The sequence below is a fragment of the Odocoileus virginianus genome, chromosome 6 (genome assembly GCF_023699985.2).
Source record: "Odocoileus virginianus isolate 20LAN1187 ecotype Illinois chromosome 6, Ovbor_1.2, whole genome shotgun sequence".
NCBI lineage: Eukaryota > Metazoa > Chordata > Mammalia > Artiodactyla > Cervidae > Odocoileus > Odocoileus virginianus.
In genome coordinates, this window is record NC_069679.1 from 32,956,910 (window position 1) to 32,979,007 (window position 22,098).

The 22,098-nt window shown below is 37.5% G+C and overlaps 1 protein-coding gene across 9 annotated transcripts in view; it reads right to left on the reverse strand.

Annotated features, from left to right (window-relative positions):
• The window catches only part of NIN (ninein), a 101,566-nt gene that overhangs the window by 17,959 nt on the left and 61,509 nt on the right, over nt 1-22,098 (reverse strand). For all 9 annotated transcript variants that reach the window (XM_070469109.1, XM_070469110.1, XM_070469108.1 and 6 more), the window contains 11 exons: nt 20,641-20,779; nt 18,673-18,794; nt 17,068-17,573; nt 13,841-15,985; nt 12,448-12,573; nt 12,270-12,339; nt 8,672-8,887; nt 6,029-6,142; nt 3,247-3,369; nt 1,817-1,930; nt 862-1,008 (listed from right to left, as the gene is read on the reverse strand). In XM_070469109.1, the coding sequence (XP_070325210.1) occupies nt 862-1,008; nt 1,817-1,930; nt 3,247-3,369; nt 6,029-6,142; nt 8,672-8,887; nt 12,270-12,339; nt 12,448-12,573; nt 13,841-15,985; nt 17,068-17,573; nt 18,673-18,794; nt 20,641-20,779 (3,822 nt within the window). The remainder of the gene's footprint in view (nt 1-861; nt 1,009-1,816; nt 1,931-3,246; nt 3,370-6,028; nt 6,143-8,671; nt 8,888-12,269; nt 12,340-12,447; nt 12,574-13,840; nt 15,986-17,067; nt 17,574-18,672; nt 18,795-20,640; nt 20,780-22,098) is intronic.

A 22,098-nucleotide genomic window follows, 5' to 3' on the forward strand; every position in this document is an offset into this window, starting at 1 on the left:
CCTGTCCATCACCAACTCCTGGAGTCTACTCAAACTCATGTCCTTTGAGTCGGTGATGCCATCCAACCATCTCATCCTCTGTCATCCCCTTGTCCTGCCTTCAATCTTTCCCAGCATCAGGGTCTTTTTCCAATGAGACAACTCTTTGCATCAGGTGGCCAAAGTATTAGGAGTTTCAGCTTCAGCATCAGTTCTTCCAATGAATATTCAAGACTGATCTCCTTTAGGATGGACTGGTTTTGGATCTCCTCGCAGTCCAAGGGACTCTCAAGAGTCTCCTCCAACACCACAGTTCAAAAGCATCAATTCTTCGGTGCTCAGCTTTCTTGATAGTCCAACTCTCACATCCATACATGACTACTGGAAAAACCACAGCCTTGACTAGACAGACCTTTGTTGGCAAAGTAATGTCTCTGCTTTTTAATATGCTGTCTACATATACTGTTCTTAATTTATTTGCAAACAGATGAAGCAGCATTGTGATATGAGACACTTGCTATAATATCAAAATGTTTTTACCCATGGTCTTTTGATTTGCACAATATAAAAAATTACCTTGTCACTATGGTTCCACTTATGTGAAGTTCAGAAACAAGCATCCCTAACCTATGGGGGCAGAAGGTAAAGTCGTTCCCTTGGGGTTGTCAACTGAAGAGGACACAAGACAGCCTACTGCGTGCTGGAAATGTTCTTTATTTTGAGCTAGGAGGTGGTTACACAAACACAAACATACATACACGCATCTCTAGGTAAAATACACATTTATATATAGATACATATATATGTGTAAAAGTAAGTTATAAACTGAACTGTGTGCATTTTACTATATAAAGTTATACCTCAATAAAGAAAAGAAATTACCTTGTCATTGGCATTCTGAAGTTGCTTGTGTAGAGACATCACTTCTTGCTTTAAAGCCTCCTTTTCCTGCTGAGTCACCCGTAGATCAGATTTAATTCGGGACATTTGTAGGTTTACATTCTGAAGGGTGTCTTCTAAGTTCTGAACCTATGTCAGGAGAACAAATGACAAATCTTCATGGTCTCACCTATAGCATCTGCATGTATGAATGAACTAAGACAAAGAACTCCAAAGTCCCTTCTGTTTTTACTTACTATATCCAGCTCTTTTCAGTTGCTCAGGGCAAACCAGGATATTATGTATCTTTACAGGATGTTATATTACATTTAAGAGAATAATGAAATATACCTTGAGCAAGGTATTGCTGGTCCAGTCATCTGGTATATTACCAACTGATATCTTACAGAACCAGGCAGTACCAGCTGGCATAACAATAGATAATTTTACTGAATTTTGTAGAAATTACATTTTAGACTGTCATGTTGTTTTGCAAAGGACCTCTCAGTTTAAAATAAAACCTTATCTTTGTAGAACCCTACTCCATGCTAATATCATTTATATTTCAATTTTTCAAAATTAAATTGATAAATGGTATGTCAATAGATATCTTTAACTATAATAGGGCATGAACCTGCCTTAGAAATCCTAATTCTAAATTAGAAATAAGAAGTCATTTTGGGGCACTATTCTTAAGCTTTCATAAATAAGTAATCTCACAGTGATGAGATAATCTCATGATTAATTCATAATAATGAACTTTGGGGAAAACACTGTTCAAATTATTTTATTATACTGTAACATGTGTCAAATATTAGTTAAATTGAATCATTATGAGCCCTTTTAGATCACATCCACTTAGAACGTTGTTTCCTGGAGTTCTGCTGGAAGATATATAAAAAAAAAAAGATATAGGAAAAAATTAACTATGTGGATGAAACAAGAACTGTCCACCTACCTTTTCCTGTGAAGCCACTAGTTGTGACTTTAAGCTTTCACTCTGGTGTTCCCAAGACTTCTGTTCTTGCTTCATAGTAGCAATTCTGTGCTCTAAAAGACTTGATTTTGCCAACTGTTTCAGGAAAAGAAAAGAGGTAACAGCATTTTTGTAAACATGTCTAGCCTCAACTCATATGCCTCCATTTACACCGAGAAGATCAAATACCATCTCTTTACACAGTGGATTGGGGCACGGTAAAAGACAAACGTTTCCTTGACTCTCTTTTCTACTTTAATTTTGAAGAGTCTCTTTTCTTTGGGGATTTCCATTTTTCTTTCTCATTGCCTCATGTTTTGTGGGTGAGACATGAAGGGCTGGAAGGCAATTAGAAATCCCAAGAATGTGCCACAATAGGAATACAGTGCCTATTAAGGCAGACGTAACAAAAGCAGTGTTTCTGGACTTGGCAGGGAAAATATAGTAGGAAAAACAGTGACTATGTAATGGGTTTCAGATTGTTAATTTCTCATTATTAAATTCATATTATAGTCATATATATATTATATTCATAATATTCATATTATATGTAAGTAAGCTAGTGATATATTTAAGTAATACATATTTAGCAATAATTATTAAAATGAGACAATCTTTATATTACTGTATTTAATAATATATATATTAAACAACTAGACTCCTGTTAAAATCATGGCCTCAGCAATCTATAGATTCAATGTAATCCCTATCAAATTATTGATGACTTTTTCACACAGAACTAGAACAAATAATCCTAAAATTTTTATGGATTATAAATACACATGTGGTATACATATATACCATGGTATATTACTCAGCCATAAAAAAATGAAATAATGCCATTTGCTGCAACAGGGATGGGTCAAGAGATTATCATACCAGGTGAAGTAAGTCAGACAAAGACAAATACTACATGATATCACTTATATGTGAAATCTAAAAAAATAATACAAATGAACTTATTACTACAAAACAGAAACAGAGTCACACATAGAAAACACATGGTTACTGAAAGGGAAGAGTGGGGGGGGGGGATAAATTAGGAGTATGGGACTAACAGATACACACCACTATATATAAAATAAATGAGGATTTACTATATAGCACAGGGAATTATATTCAATATGTTGTAATAATCTATAATGGAAAAGAATCCAAAAAAAGAAGTACACACACACACAGCCAAATCACTTTGTTGTATACATGAAACTAACACAGTATTGTAAATCAACTATACTTCAATAAAAGAAAAAAACTAATGGCTTCAGGAGCTCTAAGGTCACAAAATGCCAGCAAAATGCTGTTCCAGGAGACTTTTAGGCTAACACAATGGGCCCATATGCCACTGGCATTAGAGAAATGTTCATTATGGTACATACCATATGATGATGGTAAAGTCTTATTTTTATTACCTTATCAACACAGATATTTAATTCTTCACTTAGAGCTTCCTTTTCTTTCAGCAGTTTTTCATTGTGGCTTAGAATACTAGAAATTTTTTGCTGGAAGTCAGAGAGATCAGGACATCTGCAGAGCTGCAAGGGATAAACAAATGAGCCCACCCATCACATCTCATGAATGTATTTATAGACAGGACATTTTCATGGCTGCTGCCATTTCCCTATCTATTTCCAAGGACATATAAACTCCAGGGGACTATAATTAACTTTGACAAAAATGTTCCCTGCTTCTCTCAATTCTCCAATTGACTGCCTAAATGTCTGCTCAGGCAAAATCTACCAGACATTGTTAAGTAATGGTCCCAGCCTTCTGTTTTACCTTCAGGATAAAATAAATAACATATTGCCATTCTGTCATCAATTTAACTTGGGTACATATGACAAAACATTTTCCTCATTCTTTTTTAACTAGAACAAAAATCTTTTTTCAATCAAGAATACAGAATTGGCATCAACCACATATAATGTATCAACCAACACAAAGGCAAGTTTAAAGATAAATCAATCAGTCTTTTTCAGCTCATTTTACATACCCTTCACTTTGGGAGATGCTTAAATTGACTGGCTTAGGAAAATGTTGCCGGTATGGACATACTTGCTTCTTTCTCTGCATTTTATGGAATCACGATAAACCAAAAACTTTTTGTTCCTTTTCATCACCAACTTTAGCACTACTGACCCTCAGGGCCAGGTAATTCCTTGTCATGGGGGACTGTCCTATGCACTGTAGGATGGCTGACAACATCCCAGGCATTACCTATTAGATTCCAGTAGCACAACTCCCTGCCTCGTATACCCAGTGTGGAAACCAAATGTGACCCCAGATACTGCTAAACATCTTGGTGTGCGGGAGCAGTCTCCACCCCCCACAAACGCTGCCTTAAAGAGACTGATTGTTTCTTACACTTTTAGAGTTTATATGTTTTCTATTTCCCCCTGCTTCACCTGGCTTTCAATTTTCAGTTATTTACTGTCATGATTTTATGGCCACCTTTAACATTTTACCTGAAGGTCTTTTGGAATAGTATAACAAAACAGACGTTAAGGATTGACTCTTGTCTTCAACTGGCAACAAATTCAACATAATTTACAAATCTAAACAAGTCAGAAAGATGAAGGAAAATCTATGTACCTGGGCATTGGTTAATAAAGGACTTTCCTCCTTTACTCACTATCTTGCCTCCCTATCCCCAGACCCTCACAAAGCCTGGTACCATTTTGGATGTCTACAGACTGTCATGTGACTACTGCTGATACTATTCATGTTTCTTTTCAGTGCAATAGATAATACAAACAAAACTGTTTTGTGAACAAGAAATTATGATGTCATACAGAGCAGCATGTGCTTTCTGTATGGCAGCAACAATGGGCTGACACCATCCTACTCCTGTGATCCAAGAGTCCAGGGATCATGAACAACTTCCTACCAAAAGCAAAAGGGCTCACATGCAAGAAAAATGTGCCCAAATGAGGTCCTGATCATGCTGCTTTACTCTCAGCTCTGCTCCTTTTCTTTTGATCCCTAGCTTGGCAAAATCACAGCACATACATTTCCCATGCTCGGACATGGGATCCATCATTATCATCTGAAAGGCTGAACAACAGAAAAAGAAAAAGGAGAAAAGTATGCCCAAGTTAATTAGGATAGATTTGGTAATAACAGTCCTGGAATACTTATACAACACAGAAGGGCCTTTTAACTGGAGTGTTTATATGGACCACAAGCCTCTGCCATGGCAGGACAGCTATACCTTCCACAGCAACATCTGACTGGAAAACGTTCTTATAAAGCACCTATTAGGTACCTGCACTCTATTAGGCACTGGAAGAGACACGCATTCCGAGTCTACAATCTTATTAGGAAATCAAGACTTATGGGTGTCAACTAGGGATCAATGCAAACATAACATGCCCAGTGGTACAGACTCTATTTCAGCATTCAGAGAAGGACACCTTTATGCTCATAGGTTGGATAGATACAAGAGGATTTTATAATCTAAAGATATCATGGTATTAAGGTAATCCTTCGGTGAAACAAATAAAATGGAAAAACTAAATTCTCCTATTATATATCAAGATTGCATAAACTGAGAAATTCATGTACTCACTGAAAAGTTCAGAATAAAGAATAAATTGGACAGTGTTCAGCAAATAAATTTTAAGGTGGACTTAAAATTATACTTAAAATTAGGTTTTTGCTTGAAACTTTGAAATATGTTTTTTAAAGCCAAATTCATAGGTGAGACCACATCCCTCATAATGCTCTAGAATCTATTCTTCTGCCCAAGATAAATGCCTCAAACTCACTATGAGAAAAAGGGAGAGCCTGGGTCTCACAAATCTGAGTGAATAGTTATTAAAGTTATTAGCAAGAAAGTCACCAGTGTTTTAGGCAAATTTATATTACCTTAACACCTGGCTGGGCGAAGGTACAGCAACAAATTTCTTAAACTGAAGTGGCTGAGATTCATTTATAGTAATATTAATAGAATGTCAGCCTACAACACACATAAGTTATATAACTAGAACAACATTTGGAGAATTAGTGATAGGAGCTCTTATAAATTAGACTTGTATTGCAAGCCCTGAACGTCACTAAGCAAGAAGCTAGCTAACAGGATTCAGTAAAAGAGACTCTCAATGCCAAAAAAAAAAAAAAGACAATCTGGTACATGTTATTCTATGACTCCCACACATATCTCCTTGCCCCCATGTAAGCTGCATATAGTCTTACTTGTTTAATTTTCTCCAATTCATCTTTAAGAAGGAGGTTTTCCTGTTCCACAATGTGAGTCTGTATTTTAACTTCAGAAAGTTCTGCCTCCAAAGAAGACACTAAAGAGGAAGACTAAGAAAAAAATTAAAAAGTCAAAATAACATACTCATTTAGCCCAGGGAAACTTAATAAGGTCATAAAGGGCAGCATTAAGGAAAAATTAGTACATACTCAATGACACACTGTTTTAAGATAAATTGTCCTTATACTCAATGGAACTAACCAAAACTATCTTTTAAAAAACTTTCCACTAAAATGGTATAAACATGATTTCTTTAGTTTGCATTTGAAGATTCTCCACTGGAAAGTTACTATCTTTCTCTGCATGCAGATGCTTTGAGACGATGCAAACTGTTTTTCCTTAAGCGTTTGCTTATTAATTTTAGTGTCTATCAGTGGATTTTATCGACAACAATTACTACTTTGGTATTTGCCTAATGAAGACTTGCTATTTCCTTCCTTCCTTCTACATTTATTAATTGGAATTCTATTGTAAGGACGATGTTATTTCTCTCACCTTTATTAACCTATTCCATTATAACATATGGACCTATAGATATTCATTTTATTCTGTATTTTATAATTATGCTTATTTTGTGCTATGCTTTATTTTGTTGATCAAATTATTTCAGCTTTGGCCATTAGGAGTTTCTTCAGGTTGTGTCCTGTCCTTTTGACATGCCCCATTTTTTTTCGGGGCACCTTTTTCTTTCTGGCACCATGAGATGTTCCAGGCTTATCTTGAATTGACCCTTCACCAGCCTTAAGATCAATCATCTCTCCAAGAAGCCCGGGTTTCTCACATAGGAGAACAGTGTTCAGAAACCAATATTTGGGTGCTCCATTCATATACACACATCTACATTTCTGTATCTGCCTATATACTAAACAAATAATGAGTTTGTTCTATTAACTCAAATTCCAATCCAACATCAGAAGGTTCATTTTAGCCTTCCTAGTTTCCCCACTTCCAACCTCCTTGTCCCAAAATGAGAAACTCAGTTCTTACTATCTACAATATATTTATTTATTTCTTCAATTCTGGTATACAGAGAGTAGTTCCAGAATCACTAACATACACCCACATGAGAAACACATTTAGTGACTACTGTAGCATTTATGTTCACTTCCTTTTGTCTTAACCTTACCATGTACAGTCAAAATACTAATTTCTAAATTACTTCTTTTCTTCCACATCATGGTTATGTTATCCACTCATAATACTGTTAGGTTCATTTGTTAGTGTTTGTGTTCCATTTAGTTCCCCCCTCCCCTGATCTTTCTTTTCTGGATTGGTTTTGCTTGTTTATTTGAGGGGATATGTGAAGAGTATGTGAACATGACTATGGTTCTAAGCATCAGACTATATGAAAAGGTTCTCAGAAGTGTCACTGCCTTCCTCATCCCTGCGATCACATTCCCATTCCTCTCTTGCATTCCTTTCCCATTTGCCCCCTATACGGAAGCATCTCTTTAGTTACCTGGTTTATCATTCCTGTATTTCTTTTCCAAAAATTCTGTATTTCTTTTACACAAATACATGTGTAGTGTCTAATATCCCCTTCTTTCTTACATGGTTGGAGAAATACTAGAGAGACGCTTAGATATGCTTTTCAGCTTTTCCTTTTTCACCTATTTCCAGTATGTCCTGGAAATAATTTCATACCAAGAGATCTTTCGTACTCATTCTTTTTCTTTTTTTAAAACCTGTATAATACTACTCCATGGTGTGACTGCATCACATTTATCCAACAACTCTATGTGTGGACATCTAGGCTGTTTCCAATATTCTGCAGTTACAAACAATGCTGCAATGAATAACCAACCCTGTGCATGTGAATTTTCATATTTTTGGAGAAATATCTTTAGGGTAAATTCCTAGAAGTAAGACTGCTAGCATAAAAGTAAGTACATATAGAATTTTGTTAGATATTGTCAAATTTCCTTCCAGAAATATAGTACTAGTTTATATTCCACCAGCAATGTATGAAAGTGCCTGTTTTTCCAAACTTTTGCCAATAGAATATGTTGTTATATTTTTAAATTGTTGCCAATCTCATAGGTGAGAAATGAGATATCAGTGTTGCTTTATTTGCATTTCTCTAATTCTGAGTAACTTTGAATATTTTTTCATAGGTTTGAGAGCCATTTTTATCTTTTTCTTTGTGTGTGACTATTTTGTTCATGCATTTTTCCCATTTTGCTATCAGATTTTGATCCTAAGTTCTTTGGTTTTTAAGAGTTCTTTACATAGTAGGAATGTTAGCCCCACTCTTTGTGGTATGGGATGCAAATATTTTTTCCCCCAGTTTATGAGCTGTCTTTTGACTTTAATTCTGAATGTCTACTGAGTTGTCCGGGCACCACTTATTAAAAAGTCCACCTGTACCCCAGTGATTCGAGAAGCCATCTTTGTCATATACTAAGTTTTCATTTGTACCTGGGTCTAGTTCTAGACTTTCTATTCATCTCTCTACTCATGTGCCAACACTATACTGTTTTAATTATTAGAACTTAAATGTATAAGAAATTAAATGTAAGCATTTCTTTTTTTAATTGGGATTTCCTCCAGAAAGGCTAAAGAGTAGCTGTAGACCATACCTGCAATTTACAGTGTTCCAGTTCTTCTTTGAGATTAGACTTTTCTTGTTCCCATTCCTCACATGCACTGTGTCCTGGCTCTTTGTCCTTCTGGCTTAGCATTTCTGCCAGACATTGATTAAGTTCTTGCAGCTCTTTCTGATTCTGAGAATTCTTTTGGCTAAGCTCCATATTTTCCAAATCCAACTGTTGGTTTTTGGTTTTTAATTCTGAAATCTAATTAAAATTGAAACAAGTGTTTAAAATTTGTTATCCTACTTCTGCTAAAAAAGCTTATTTAGAGATTAGTTGTTTTACCCTCTCTATGTAGATAAAGTTTATATATATATATACACACACATACACATTTAATAGCAGAAACAATACATACTCATTATTACAAAGTCAATTAGACACTCTTGTCCAATCCCACTCAACAGGAATAGCCACTGTTTACAGCTGGATGCATCCCCCTCCAGATTGTTTTCAATGCATATACAAACCCATATGAGGGCTTCTCTGATAGCTCAGTTGGTAAAGAATCTGTCTGCAATGCAGGAGACCTGGGTTCGATCCCTGGGTTGGGAAGATCCCCTGGAGAGGGCAAAGGCTACCCACTTCAGTATTCTGGCCTGGAGAATTCCATGAACTGTACAGTCCACGGGGTTGCAAAGAGTCGGACATGACTGAGTGACTTTCACTTTCACAGACACATATACATATAGTGTTTTTCTTCTTTAGATCGAAAATTTGCATAATTTCAGATGTTTGGATACTCTGCTTTCTCCACTTATAATATCTTATAGACTCTTATCTTTCCAAATCAGTGCATTCAGAAACTGCCATATGCTATATTTTTATGTGCCTGTGAGGTATTCCATGTCGCAAGACATTCCATACTGCATTTATCCATTCTCATACTGATGAAAAAACAATCTTTTGGAAAATTCATTTATACACAGTGGCATTTTGTATTCAGCATCTCATTTTTGGAAGTGGGGCTACTGGGTTAGAAGGTATGCACATATATTATTGTTATGATTGACATCCCCAAAATGTGTTCTTCATAGCACTACCAACTTATAGTCCTATCAACAATGTATAAGTATATTCATTTTCTCACTCCCTTTTAATACTAGACGAGATCAATCTTTAATTTTTACTGATCTGATATGCAAAAAAAGGAAACATTTAATTTGCCCTTCCCTAATGAATAATGAGGCTAACTTTCTTTCTATATGTGCTCTGTTTTCTGACTTTACCATTCATATCAATTATCCATTTGCAATTGGGTTTTGCAATTTGTAAGAGTACAAAATATATTTTGGATGTTAACACCTTGTCCATTTCAAATGCTAAAAATACTCTTTTCCCAGGATGTCCTTGTCTTTTGACTGTTTCAGACTGATTCTCAAATGGCCTTTCTTCACACAATTGCACATTGTTGAGACTATACAAATTGGGCATTGAATGGCACACACTATCTAAATTAAATCATAATTCTGTGAAAATACACATGGACTAACTAGTATTCTATATCTGTAAAATTCTATTCTTAACCTACTGCTTTTAATCATGCTGAAGGAAGAGGAAGGGGCTAACCTAAATGAGAACCACATGAGGAGCTGCAGTCATTGAGACAGTATAATACTGGCACAAAAACAGATATATAGACCAATGGAACAAGATAGAAAGCCCAGAAATAAACCCAAGCACCTATGGGCATCTTATCTTTGAAAAAGGAGTCAAGAATATACAATGGAGAGAAGACAGCCTCTTCAATAAGTGGTGCTGGGAAAATTGGACAGCTACATGTAAAAGAATGAAATTAGAACACTTCCTAACGCCATATACAAAAGTACACTCAAAATGGATTAGACTTAAATGTAAGGCCAGAAACTATAAAACTCTGAGAGGAAAACACAGGCAGTACATTCTTTGACATAAATCACAGCAAAATTCTCTCTGACTCACCTCCTAGATTAATGGAAATAAAAACAAAAGTAAATAAATGGGACCTAATAAAACTTAAAAGCCTTTGCACGGCAAAGGAAACTATAAACAAGATGAAAAGACAACCCTCAGAATGGGAGAAAATAATTGCAAATGAAGCAACTGACAAAGGGTTAATCTCCAAAATATATAAGCAACTCATATAGCTTAATATCAGAAAAATAAATAAAAAAAAATCAGAAAGCCCAATAAAAAAAATGGGCAAAAGCCCTAAACAGACATTTCTCCAAAGAAGACACACAGATGGCTAATAAACACATGAAAAGATGCTCAACATCACTCATTATTACAAATGCAAATCAAAACTACAATGAGTTATCACCTCACACCAGTCAGAATGGTCATCATCAAAAAATATACAAACAATAAATTCTGGAGAGGATGTAGAGAAAGGGGAACCCTTATGCACTGTTGGTGGGAATATAAACTGATACAGCCATTATGGAACATAGTATGGAGATTCCTTAAAAGACTAAATCTACCATATGACCTAGCAATCCCACTATTGGGCATATATCCTGAGAAAACCACCATTCTCAAAGACACATGTATCCCAATGTTCACAGCAGCACTTTACAATAGCCATGGAAGCAACCTGGATGTCCACTGACAGATGAATGGATAAAGAAGCTGTGACATTTACACAATGGAATATAACTCTGACATAAAAAGGAGCAAATCTGAGTCAGTTGTAGCGAGGTGGATGAACCTAGAGCCTCTCATACAGAGTGAAGTCAGAAAGAGAAAGACAAATGTTGTGCATTAACACATATATATGGAATCTAGAAAAATGGTACTGATGAACTTAGTAGAGAATGGACTTGTAGATACAGCAGGAGAAGGTGAGGGTGTGATGAACTGAGAAAATAGCATTGACATATATACACTATTATGTGTAAAACAGATAGTGGGAAGTTGATAAATAACAGGGAACCCTCCTGCTATCCCATATCTCTAGGTCATCACAGAGTACAAAGCTGGGTCCCTGTTATTTAGCAACTTCCCACTAACTATCTGTTTTACACATAATAGTGTATATATGTCAATGCTATTTTCTCAGTTCATCACACCCTCACCTTCTCCTGCTGTATCTACAAGTCCATTCTCTACTAAGTTCATCAGTACCATTTTTCTAGATTCCATATATATGTGTTAATGCACAACATTTGTCTTTCTCTTTCTGACTTCACTCTGTATAAGAGGCTCTAGGTTCATCCACCTCGCTACAACTGACTCAGATTTGCTCCTTTTTATGTCATGTTGCTGTATGTCAAAAACCAACACAAAATTGTAAAGCGATTTCCCACCAATTAAAAAAAGAGAATGGACCAAACACATAAGGGATAGAGCTAGTTTTTCATAAGTTTGGTTTAGAGATTATCATCTCCCCATTTCCACTGATTATACAGCTTGTATTAAACACCCAGAGTCTAGAAATAATGCATACACATTTTGAAAATAATAAATATATTTTCAAAAAATAGAAACTGAATTTAGAATTAGCATGAGGTAAGTTTCCATTTTGAAACTCAGAATTACAACCTTACCATTATTGTTAAAGAAAAGAAAATTTTAGAATCAGGAAACATTGAGAAATACCTCTTACCTGTTTCTTTAAATTTTCAACCATTTTCTGAACTGCAGCTTTTTCCTGTTGTACAGTTTCTATTTTTTGCCTAAAGGGACAATGAAAATATAACTTAAGAGTTAGGCTTTAAACACTGAAGTACAACAGTTTTAGTCCTTGCAAAAATGCCTTTAGGATATTTAAGTATACATCTTACCACATTTCTTCCTGAGATCCACTTAATTTCCCTAATTTCAGGTTAGAAATGCTGTCTTCTTCATTTAAAGTAGTAATTTCATTTCTCAAAATAGAATTTTCCTCTTGAAGCTTCTCAGATTCATATCTGCAGTACAGAGATTTTTAAAAAATAGTTATAAAAAGGCCATCATCTGGCATCTTTGGAAAACACTTTCTAGTAACTTCCAATTAAACCCATATTCCATACCAGTTAAAAAGAAAAGCCTAAATTAGTAGTCTCTTCATGCTTGGAAATCAAGCTATGACAGACTGACTCATTTCTTTTGGGAAGTAAGAATTTTACTAAAAGACATTAGGGAAGTGTGACTAAAACACTTAAGTACTGAGACAGAAAAGAGACTCAGTACCCATCCTACTTGCTGACTTTCTCATACTGCTTTGGGCAAGTAACTCTGTATTTCAGTCTCAAGTCCTGCCTGCTCCTCAAAGACAAAAGCTGTATCACAAAGCTGTATGAGCTTTAGTTTTAAACCCCAAGGTACCTAGAGAAAGAAAATTCACTACATAAATGAAAGGGACATATCAAAATATGTACACTAATGGTTACCTTCTAATTTCTTTCATCTCATTATGATTTTTGGAACTAAGAACGGTCTAAAATAAAAAGAGGAAAGACTAAACCTAGAATTATTTTGTTTTTTTCCCGTATCATTAAGATATTTCAGACATGATGTAAATTCTACAATTTTTTTGAACCAAATTTGTTAGAAGATTATTGCTATCATATTTTATAAAGTCAAGTGAGCAGTAGTTCAAATTAGTATATTTGTCTCTGTTCTTTCAGCACATTAAAATCTGACAGCTCCTCAAAAAATTGTATGTTCTAAGGTGAATTTCCAATATCTATAGAATATCAGCATGCACTTTAAGTGATGTAAGTGACAAACCATAAGCCATGAAACACATTTTTCCCCATATTAGTATAAGAAGAGAGTTCTTGTCTACCAAGTGAGTTAATAATACACAAAAGGCATTCATCCTCATACAACTTGTTTCATCAAAATGAGAAAATAACATTTAGCCAAAGGAAAAAAGTCTGTCCATCCGAATGAAGTGCTAGAAAAGAGTTAAAGACGACATACATGATGACGCACATGGTTAAACAGCGAACACTCTCCATTATAAACTTTCACCCCCAAATGAACAACATTTATTTCCTATAGAGGAAGGAGTGCCTCCTAGGCTGGGTTATTCTACTTGTTAATATAACACAGAAGCAGAAGGGAGTCTAAAGTACCGCTCTCTTTTTGAAGACTAACAGGTTAGTTTCTCTAGGCACAGCAAGCAGCAGAAGTTAGATCTGGTGAGGTGCTCTGTGAGGCTCCGTGAAGTGTAGAAGGTACATACATTACCTCAGAAGCTCAACTTTCTGTTGCATCTCACTGCATGTGATTTGCAGGTCATGCATCATTGCCTTCAGCTCTTCCTCCTTTTCTCCTTGAGAAGGTACATCTTTTTGCTTGACTAAAGCAGTGACTCTTTCCCTCAACTTTCTAGTCAGCTCCTGCAGCTTTTTTTTCTCCCGTTCTAACTCTGCGATGGTGGCCTGGTGCTGAAAATGCTTGTCTTGAAGGCCGAGGAGAGCAGTGTTTTCCTCCAGTATAACTCGGTTCTGTGCTCCAGGCTTGTCTCGATGTGTCTGGAGTGTTCCATGTAGCCAGGCAATTTCATGTGCTTTTACTTTCTCTAAGAGCTGTGTATTCTCCTGTTCTAGGTACTGGTTTTCTTGATACAAATGTTCTTCTATAATATGGTGCACACTCATAACATTTGGTACATGCTCATCCAGTGTTTGGTTTCGTTCAAAGACCTTTTCATCAGGTCCGACTTCCAGATTATCCAAATGGGCTTCCCATAAGGAGAAGCAGTCACACTGCAGTGCTGTTCTTTCTCGGAGCTTCTCAATCTTGCCTTGAAGTCTCAAAACCAGAACATTCAGTTCCTTGTTTTCTCTTTTGATCTCATTGTAACTCTTTTCCAGGCTAAGGAATGTGTCAGTCATTTCTTCAACCTTCTTTAGCTCATCCTGTAATCTGAACATTTCTGAAGTGAGCTCTTTGTTACTTTCCAGTGCTTCGTCGTAGCGTGTCTCCATCATCCTCAGCTCTTCCTGAAGACATTCATTTTCTCTACTGGCATCTTCGTATAACAGTTTATACTTGGAGGAAGCTTCAGGAAGTCTTTCAAGCATCTTCAGTTTTTTTTTTAGCACAGAAACATCAAACAGTAGGTCCTGCTTCTTTTCAGACGCTCGATCGCAGTCTGCACGTAAGATCATTAACTGTTCCCGAAGCTGGCCGACCTGGTTCTTCAGGTCCCAGGTTTCAGTTCTGGTCTCCTCACTATTTCCGAGCTCGGAAAAACTCTCTAGTGATGCTTCAGACTCCTCTACTCTGACCTGTCTCTGACCAGAGCTCGCCCCTGTACTTTCGAGGTCACGGACCTCGTCGCCTTGTAGGTCACTGAGAATACGCTGCGTCGTTCCACCTTCTGCTTGTTTGATTCGGTTTGGCTGTAAAAATGGCTCTGTTTGTTCCACTGAGTTTCCAAAGAGCCCAGTAGCTGGTTCATCGAAACAAGAGGACATTATTGACTCTGGTTCTAATTTTTGCAGCCTCTGCTGCAACCTAGAAATTTCAGCTGCCATTTTCACGTTTTCCTTCACGGCTCGTTCATGGGCTCTTTGCAGGCTTAAGAGAACATCTCCATTCTCTTCCAACAGCTGTTCTCCTTGCTGAAGCAGGGACATGGCGCCATTTTCTTCTGCCTCCTCCCCTCCTATCACCTGACAGCTATTCTGAAGCCTGGAGGGAGGAGACACCACCTGCTCCATCTCCTTGATTTTATTCTGGAGCCTGGAGATTTCTGTGCTCATCTCAGCCCTCTCTCGATCTGCTTTCTCACAGGTTGCTCTGTGGACACTCTCCAGGACCAGAAGCTTGGACATCATTTCCTGCGTCTCCTGGTCATGTTCCCTTTGCAGCCGTTCAAGCCTCTGGCTGGCCAGCTGCTCTGAGGTGCCTGCCTGGCCCGGGACCTGCTCACGGTCCTTCAGCTCTCTTCCGTGACTGCTCTTCAGCTCAAGTATCTGGTTGGACAGGAGACTTTGCTGACTTGCAGACACGTTTCTCAGATCTTCCAGGTCCTGTAGCAGCTGCTCTCTCTCAACAACCATACTATTCAAATGCTCCTTGTATGTTTTCTCCAGCATCTCTCTCTCCTGGGTGAGGACCAAAGAGGTTGCTTTCTCCCTCTGCAGAGTCTCTCTGAGCTGTTCCTGGGCTTCCGCACACTCCTGGGTGAGCTCGTCCTTCTCGAACTCCCACTGGGACCTCTCCTCACATTGCTGGTCCAGGAGCTCCTTCAGCTGTTGGCGGTAGTGCGCCTCCAGACTCCGCAGGGCGTGTTCATATCTCTCAGTGACTTTCTGACAGTCAGCCTGAAACTGGGCTTCTATCTGAGAGGTTCTTCTATTACACTCAGTTTCCATTTTTTCCCTAAATGTGGTCAACATACAGCATTACTGAAACTGTCATCAACTGTAGAAGCAAACAAAAAACATTTTCCCATGCATAGAAGCAGCCAAGCAAACAATTTGAATATTTTCTAAAAAATGGTCTTCACTTATTTCTATACTCAGAAGGGATCTCATTTCTGAGCGCCAACACTGGCAGCCAGAATTAATTTAAAAGACTTACCTCTCTCTGCATTTAAAAAGAAGATTTAGAAACCAAATTCTCTGGCATAAACTCCCAGATATTTATGGAGTTTTAGCCAAAAATTTACAGTGCTTTCTCATGAAATGTTCAAATACATATTACCCTAAACCCTAAATGGGAAATACATAAAATTCTTTCATTTTAATTATGTATACCCTGGTGCCTCAGATGGTAAAGAAATCTGACTGCAGTGTAGGAGATCCAGGTTTGATCCCTGGGTTAGGAAGATCCCTGGGAGAAGGAAATGGTAACCCACTCCAGTATTCTTGCCTGGAGAATTCCATGGATAGAGGAGCCTGACAGGCTACAGTCTGTGGGGTCACAAAGAGTCAGACAAGACTGAGTGACTCTCTGTCTGTCTATATGTAGTTATATAAACCGTACATATCTGTTTTGCTTTCTATTTAATGAAGTAGCACCAAGTTAAAGTATGAAGCACGAAAGGCCTCAAAAGCACCTGAGGTTTCACATGAGGAAAGTAAACACAAAGCAGTGTTTCATAACTCTGGGAGGAAATGTAACTTTGAATCTAATAACTTATAAAAGGCCTTTCTAAGAAAACAACAGGACTAAACAAAAAAGAAATCACATTTGTGATAATCATATCCTCATCTGGTACCTTAAAAAGTACAAGTCTGATTAAAAAAAAAAAAACTTTCCTCTTAAAAAAAAAGTTTCAATAATCCCAAGATAGGCTTATATCTAAACAAGGACAAAACAAGTTGAAAACTAAAAAAAGAATTCTAGTCAGCAAGTGGGCTCTTAACACCTTCTGATTTTTCAAAGTCTCCTTTACTGACTGGGACTCGCGGTGCCCCTGAGGACTGCTGTCCCCTCCTCTACTTTCCCCACTTTCTTACCTTCCCTCATGTAGTTCCCTTTGGTGTTTTTCCAAGAGCTCTTTTTGCAATTCCTCTTTCTCAAGAATGTGTTTCTCCACCAGGCTTTTCAGCTGCTCCTGGTGAGCTTGTTCTAGTTTCTGAGTCAAGCCCCTCACCTTCTCCTCTGTCCAGGCGCCATTTTGAACAAGTTTCTCCCTCTCTCTGTTAAAGCCTTCCTCCACCTGCTCCAGCCTAGCCCTGAGGGCCATCTCATGTTCCAGCCGCAGCTCCTCCTGCACGTGAGTCTTTTCCTCGGCCCACTTCATCTGCAGCTGTTTTTTCTCCTCCTCATGTCTGCAGACAGCCATGTGTTGTGCCTCCTTGAGTACTTCTGTCTGGCCCTGAAGTTCTGCAATTTTATTTTTAAGGTCACTTATTTGTTCTTCTAAGATGTGTACTTCATTCTCACACTTGAGCTTCATGTTCTCCTGCTCCTTTTCAAAGGCAACTTTGGTTTCATCTAGCTGCTTTTCATAATAGTTCACCTAAAGCCAGAAAGTGAAACCACCACAGTGTTATTCAACTCAAGGCCATGATAAGGTGATGGGGCAGTAAAGACTTTTTTCTTACAAGACATTTCTCAGTTTTCCTATTTTTGTTTTAAAGTAACAATCCAAAACACATTAAATATTTTTTAGTTAGGCATGGTTTGATTTCCTTTGTAAATTGGTTGAATGTTATTAGTTTCTAAACACCTCTGCTAAAACTAACTAGGCCTTCACATAGACACTGTATTTCTTCACAGGCATCCTTTCCAACCACAAACTGAAAGTCTTAACATAGATAATTATATTCAAGTATTTATTTAACACCTGTCAGGTACTCTGCAGGCCTCATGGGAACACAAGTTGGATAAGACATTGCTCCCTCTCTAGACACTGTTATCACAAATATAAAGAAAGTGTACTACCAGTCAGAATAAAACACAAAAAAACATGTACAGGAAAAATACCTACAATGTAACCAGGGGACTCCAAGGAGGTGAAAATCATGTTCGGTTGGGAGAATTCAGGAATATAAGAGGCAGCATTTAATGTAAACTCTGAAGGTTAAGTAGACTTTCAAGAGGTAGAAAGAAATAATAACATAGCATGTAATAGCATGAGCAAAAGAGGGCAGTTTGATGAAGAGCAGCAAACTACCTGGTTTGGCTGGAAGATGAAGTAACTCAAAGGAATCATAAGAGAGAAGACTGGAAATATAACCTAAAGCAACATGGTAAATGGTTTTGAAAACCAAGATTCAGAACTTCTACCTAATTTAGGAGGTAATGCTATATCAAAGGACTTTTTAAAGTTTTTTTTTAATGAGTTGGAAATAATGTAATGCCCTTCAAGCTCCATGCTGGCTGGGACTGAAGATATTCCATTTTTAAGAATCTCTCTCCTACAAGGAAGAGCCCTCAAAGGCCCCTTGGCCTGTGAAAGCATCCTGAGGAAGTGTGCTCCTGGTAGCCACCCAGACGCACGAGGAAATGTACAGAAAGTGCTGCTCTGGGAGAAAAAAGAATGGAGAGTGTTGTACATGCAAAAGCTTGTCAGAGCTCAAAGAAATCAGAGAACAGGATTGAGAAGAAAGTCTTACTTTATCTTCAAGCTCCAGTCTTAGGTGACACAAGTCCCTGTGATGTTGTTCTTTCATCTGCTCGATGACCAGCTCTGCCTCGATGCTCATATTCAGTGGATTGCATTCTTCAGAACCGAGCCCTGAAAACACATGGGATCTGTTGACCCAGCTGCAGGTTCTTTCAATAACACAACTGGTATTAATTATAGAATCCTAAATTGCAATAGATGATATCTATTAGGAAACAGCAGAATCCAAGAGTGGTCTCTTGTTTTCAAGCATAAGGGAAAATGAGAAAAAACAAAGACAACAGATTTTCTATGTACAGGCAGCGTATCAAACCTTACTAGAAGTCAATAGGACAGGAGGTGGGAGCAGATGGGGAAACTATTTCTTAAAAGTGACCTCCTGCTAATGAAAATGCTGCAGAGTGAGGCAGTATGATCAAACCAACCAGCCTTCTTTCCATCCAACAAATACTGAGTGCCAAATCAGCAGAAGGGAATGTGGCAGGAGGATGAATGGCCAGCATACTTGCTATGCTTTGAGGTGTTAACTTCATGGATCAAGATATCCAACCCACCACTCAACATTACAGAAGATTGAGCACTATAACGCTAATTTCCTGTAGTGCAGGTGGGGCCTCATCTTAAATTATCAGCTAAAGTTATTTAAAAGAATAGAGCATAGGTTAGGAACGTGGATATAGGCAGATTCGGTAGAAAACTATCAACTCATTCCATAGGAGTTCACCTCTGCAACTGCCCACAACGGTGACTGAGACAAACATTGAAATGTGAAGCATACGCTGAGGGCTGAGCTAGTGCACAGATGAAATGATTACATCTAATACTAAGGCAGGGGACTAAAATTAAGGCAGGGGACTCAAAAAAAGTTTTCATGAGGAGGGACACAGGCAAATGCAAGAAATAGTGTAAGTCTAACATCTGGAATTGACAATCTTTGGGCTTTCTCTATATCTGTGATGGCATTCCCCATATGAGAAGTGATACCTGGGGTGTAAACCATCCCAAGATGGCACAGCCTTGTGTACCCATGATTAGAACTCCCAGCCCTTGCTCATCTACGGAAAAGCCCAGAAAAACTTCTGAGATATATCATATCAGTTGGGCTCCATCCTTTTACCACAGTATGGCTACAGAGTACAGACTTAGAGGAAAAGTATTCAAGCCTCTTCCTGTCCCCTTCTCACTCCCTTATTTACTGTAGAATAAATAGGTAAGGAGAAGAATAAACAATCATTGTGAGAACCTGTACTCCTGTTCCAAGTAGCACTGGGGAAAACTATTTACAATGAAGAATTCATTATAAACCCTTTCTGAAATTCATATTCAACACACTAGAAGAAAGAGGCAGGATATGAGGAGAGAGGAAAAGAGCTGATAATGAACATAGCAGGGTTCCCAAACAGCTCTGCCTTCCAGCTGTATTACTCAAAATCTTCCCCAAGGCACAGGCACCAACATTTATTTATCTTATTTGTTGTTTTGCAGGCATTTAGCACAACCAGCGTAAGGAAATCAAATTCTGGGGTTTCTGGCTGGCTCACTCTTCAAAACATTGTCATACCAGTAAGGCACTGTTTTAGAAAGGGAGGATTCAGCAATAACTCAGTGACTGAATTCTAACACTCCCAAGGCCTGGATTCGCAGACTCATGGCCAGTTTTTTTTTTTTTAATGTCCTTGTGGTTTGATTTTTCCATTTATTTGTTGATGTGTATCAAAATCAGATGGAAATATTCTCATAAAGACTTCAAGGACAAATGAAAAAAACATACCACAAGTGAAACAGCTCAAGAAAATAGCACTGCCAAAATCTTTTTTTGTGGGGTGGGGGGTGGTGTAGTGCTGTGGGGGTGGAAAAGGCAGGGTTGCCAACATTTTGCAATTTTACATTCAACCATGGTTTTAAAATCAAAAGTCAAAGGTACAGACTCTGAAAAGATGGTGTCTGAATGACTTACCCTGGTCAGGCTCGATGCAACCACTGTTAACATCAAGCTCTTCTGACAGTGAGTTCTTCAAGGGAAGCCTGAATACTTTGCCTTGTGTACGATATTCTTGCAGTTCAGACTGGAGTTCGTCTACTTGGTCTTGTAATAGCTGGAGTTTGAAAACCAATATAAATCTTAGATGTGATGTCAAAAACAAGCAACGGAAGAAAAAACAGATACACTGTATTTCATCAAAATTAAAAACTTCTGTGCTTCAAAGGATACCAACAAGAAAGTAAAAAGACAACCCACAGCATGGAAAAAAAGTTTTTGCACCTTATGTATCTGATAAGGGACTTGTATACAGAATATATAAAGAACTATTACAATTCAATAATAAAAAGACAAATAACACATTTAAATGTTCAGCAAAGGATTTGAAGAGACATTTCTCCAAAGAAGATATATTGACAAGCACATGAAAAGATACTCAATGTTATTAGCCATCAGGGAAATGCAAATCAAAGCCACGAGATTCCACTTCATATCCACTAGGATGGCTGAAATAAAAAGGACATACAGTAACAACTGTTGGCAAGGATGGAAAGAAACTGGAACTCTCATACTGGTGGGAATGTAAAATGGTGCAAATATTTTGCAAAAAATTTGGCAGTTCTTCAAAGGTTAAGCATACAGTCATCATATGATTCAATTCCACTCCTCAGTACATACCCAAGAGAAATGAAAGCATATGTCCACACAAAAGCTCACACACAAATTATTCACAGCAGCCCATTATTCACAATATTTGAGATAACTCAATGTCTATCAACTAAGGGATGGATAATAAAATGTGGTATGGCTATGTTATGGAATATTATGCAGCAATAGAAATAAAGTACTGATACATGCTACTACATGGATAGAGCTCAAAAACAATATGCTAAATGAAGGAAGCCAGTCACAAAGGTCAATATATTATATAAATCCATTTATAGGAAATGTAAAAAATAGGCAAAACCAAACAGACAGCAAATAGATTATTAGCTGCCTAGGGCTGGAGGTCATAGGAGAGATTACAGCTAGGTGGACTGGGAGTTTCTTTGCAGGTGATGAAAATGTTCTAAAATTTATTATGGTAATGGTTGTACAATTCTGTGAATATAGTAAAAGAGACTGAATTGTATACCTTAAGTGGATGAATTGTATGGTTATGAAAAGCTATTAAAAAATAAATAAGTGGATGAATTTGGGGAATTTTTGGAGGTGGAGCTGACAGATTTTACTGATGAAATAACTGAAAGCACAGGAGATTAGAGAGAAGAGCCAAAATTTGTATTTGTATTTACAAAATTTGTATTTGTAAGAGTGACAAATATTTCATCTCTTATCTCAAAATCTGTGTGTTTATTTCCTGATAAGGCAGACTATGAACAATCTCATAAGGAGGTGATTGTTTTCTTCATTTTTGCCCAAGTCCTATGTTCA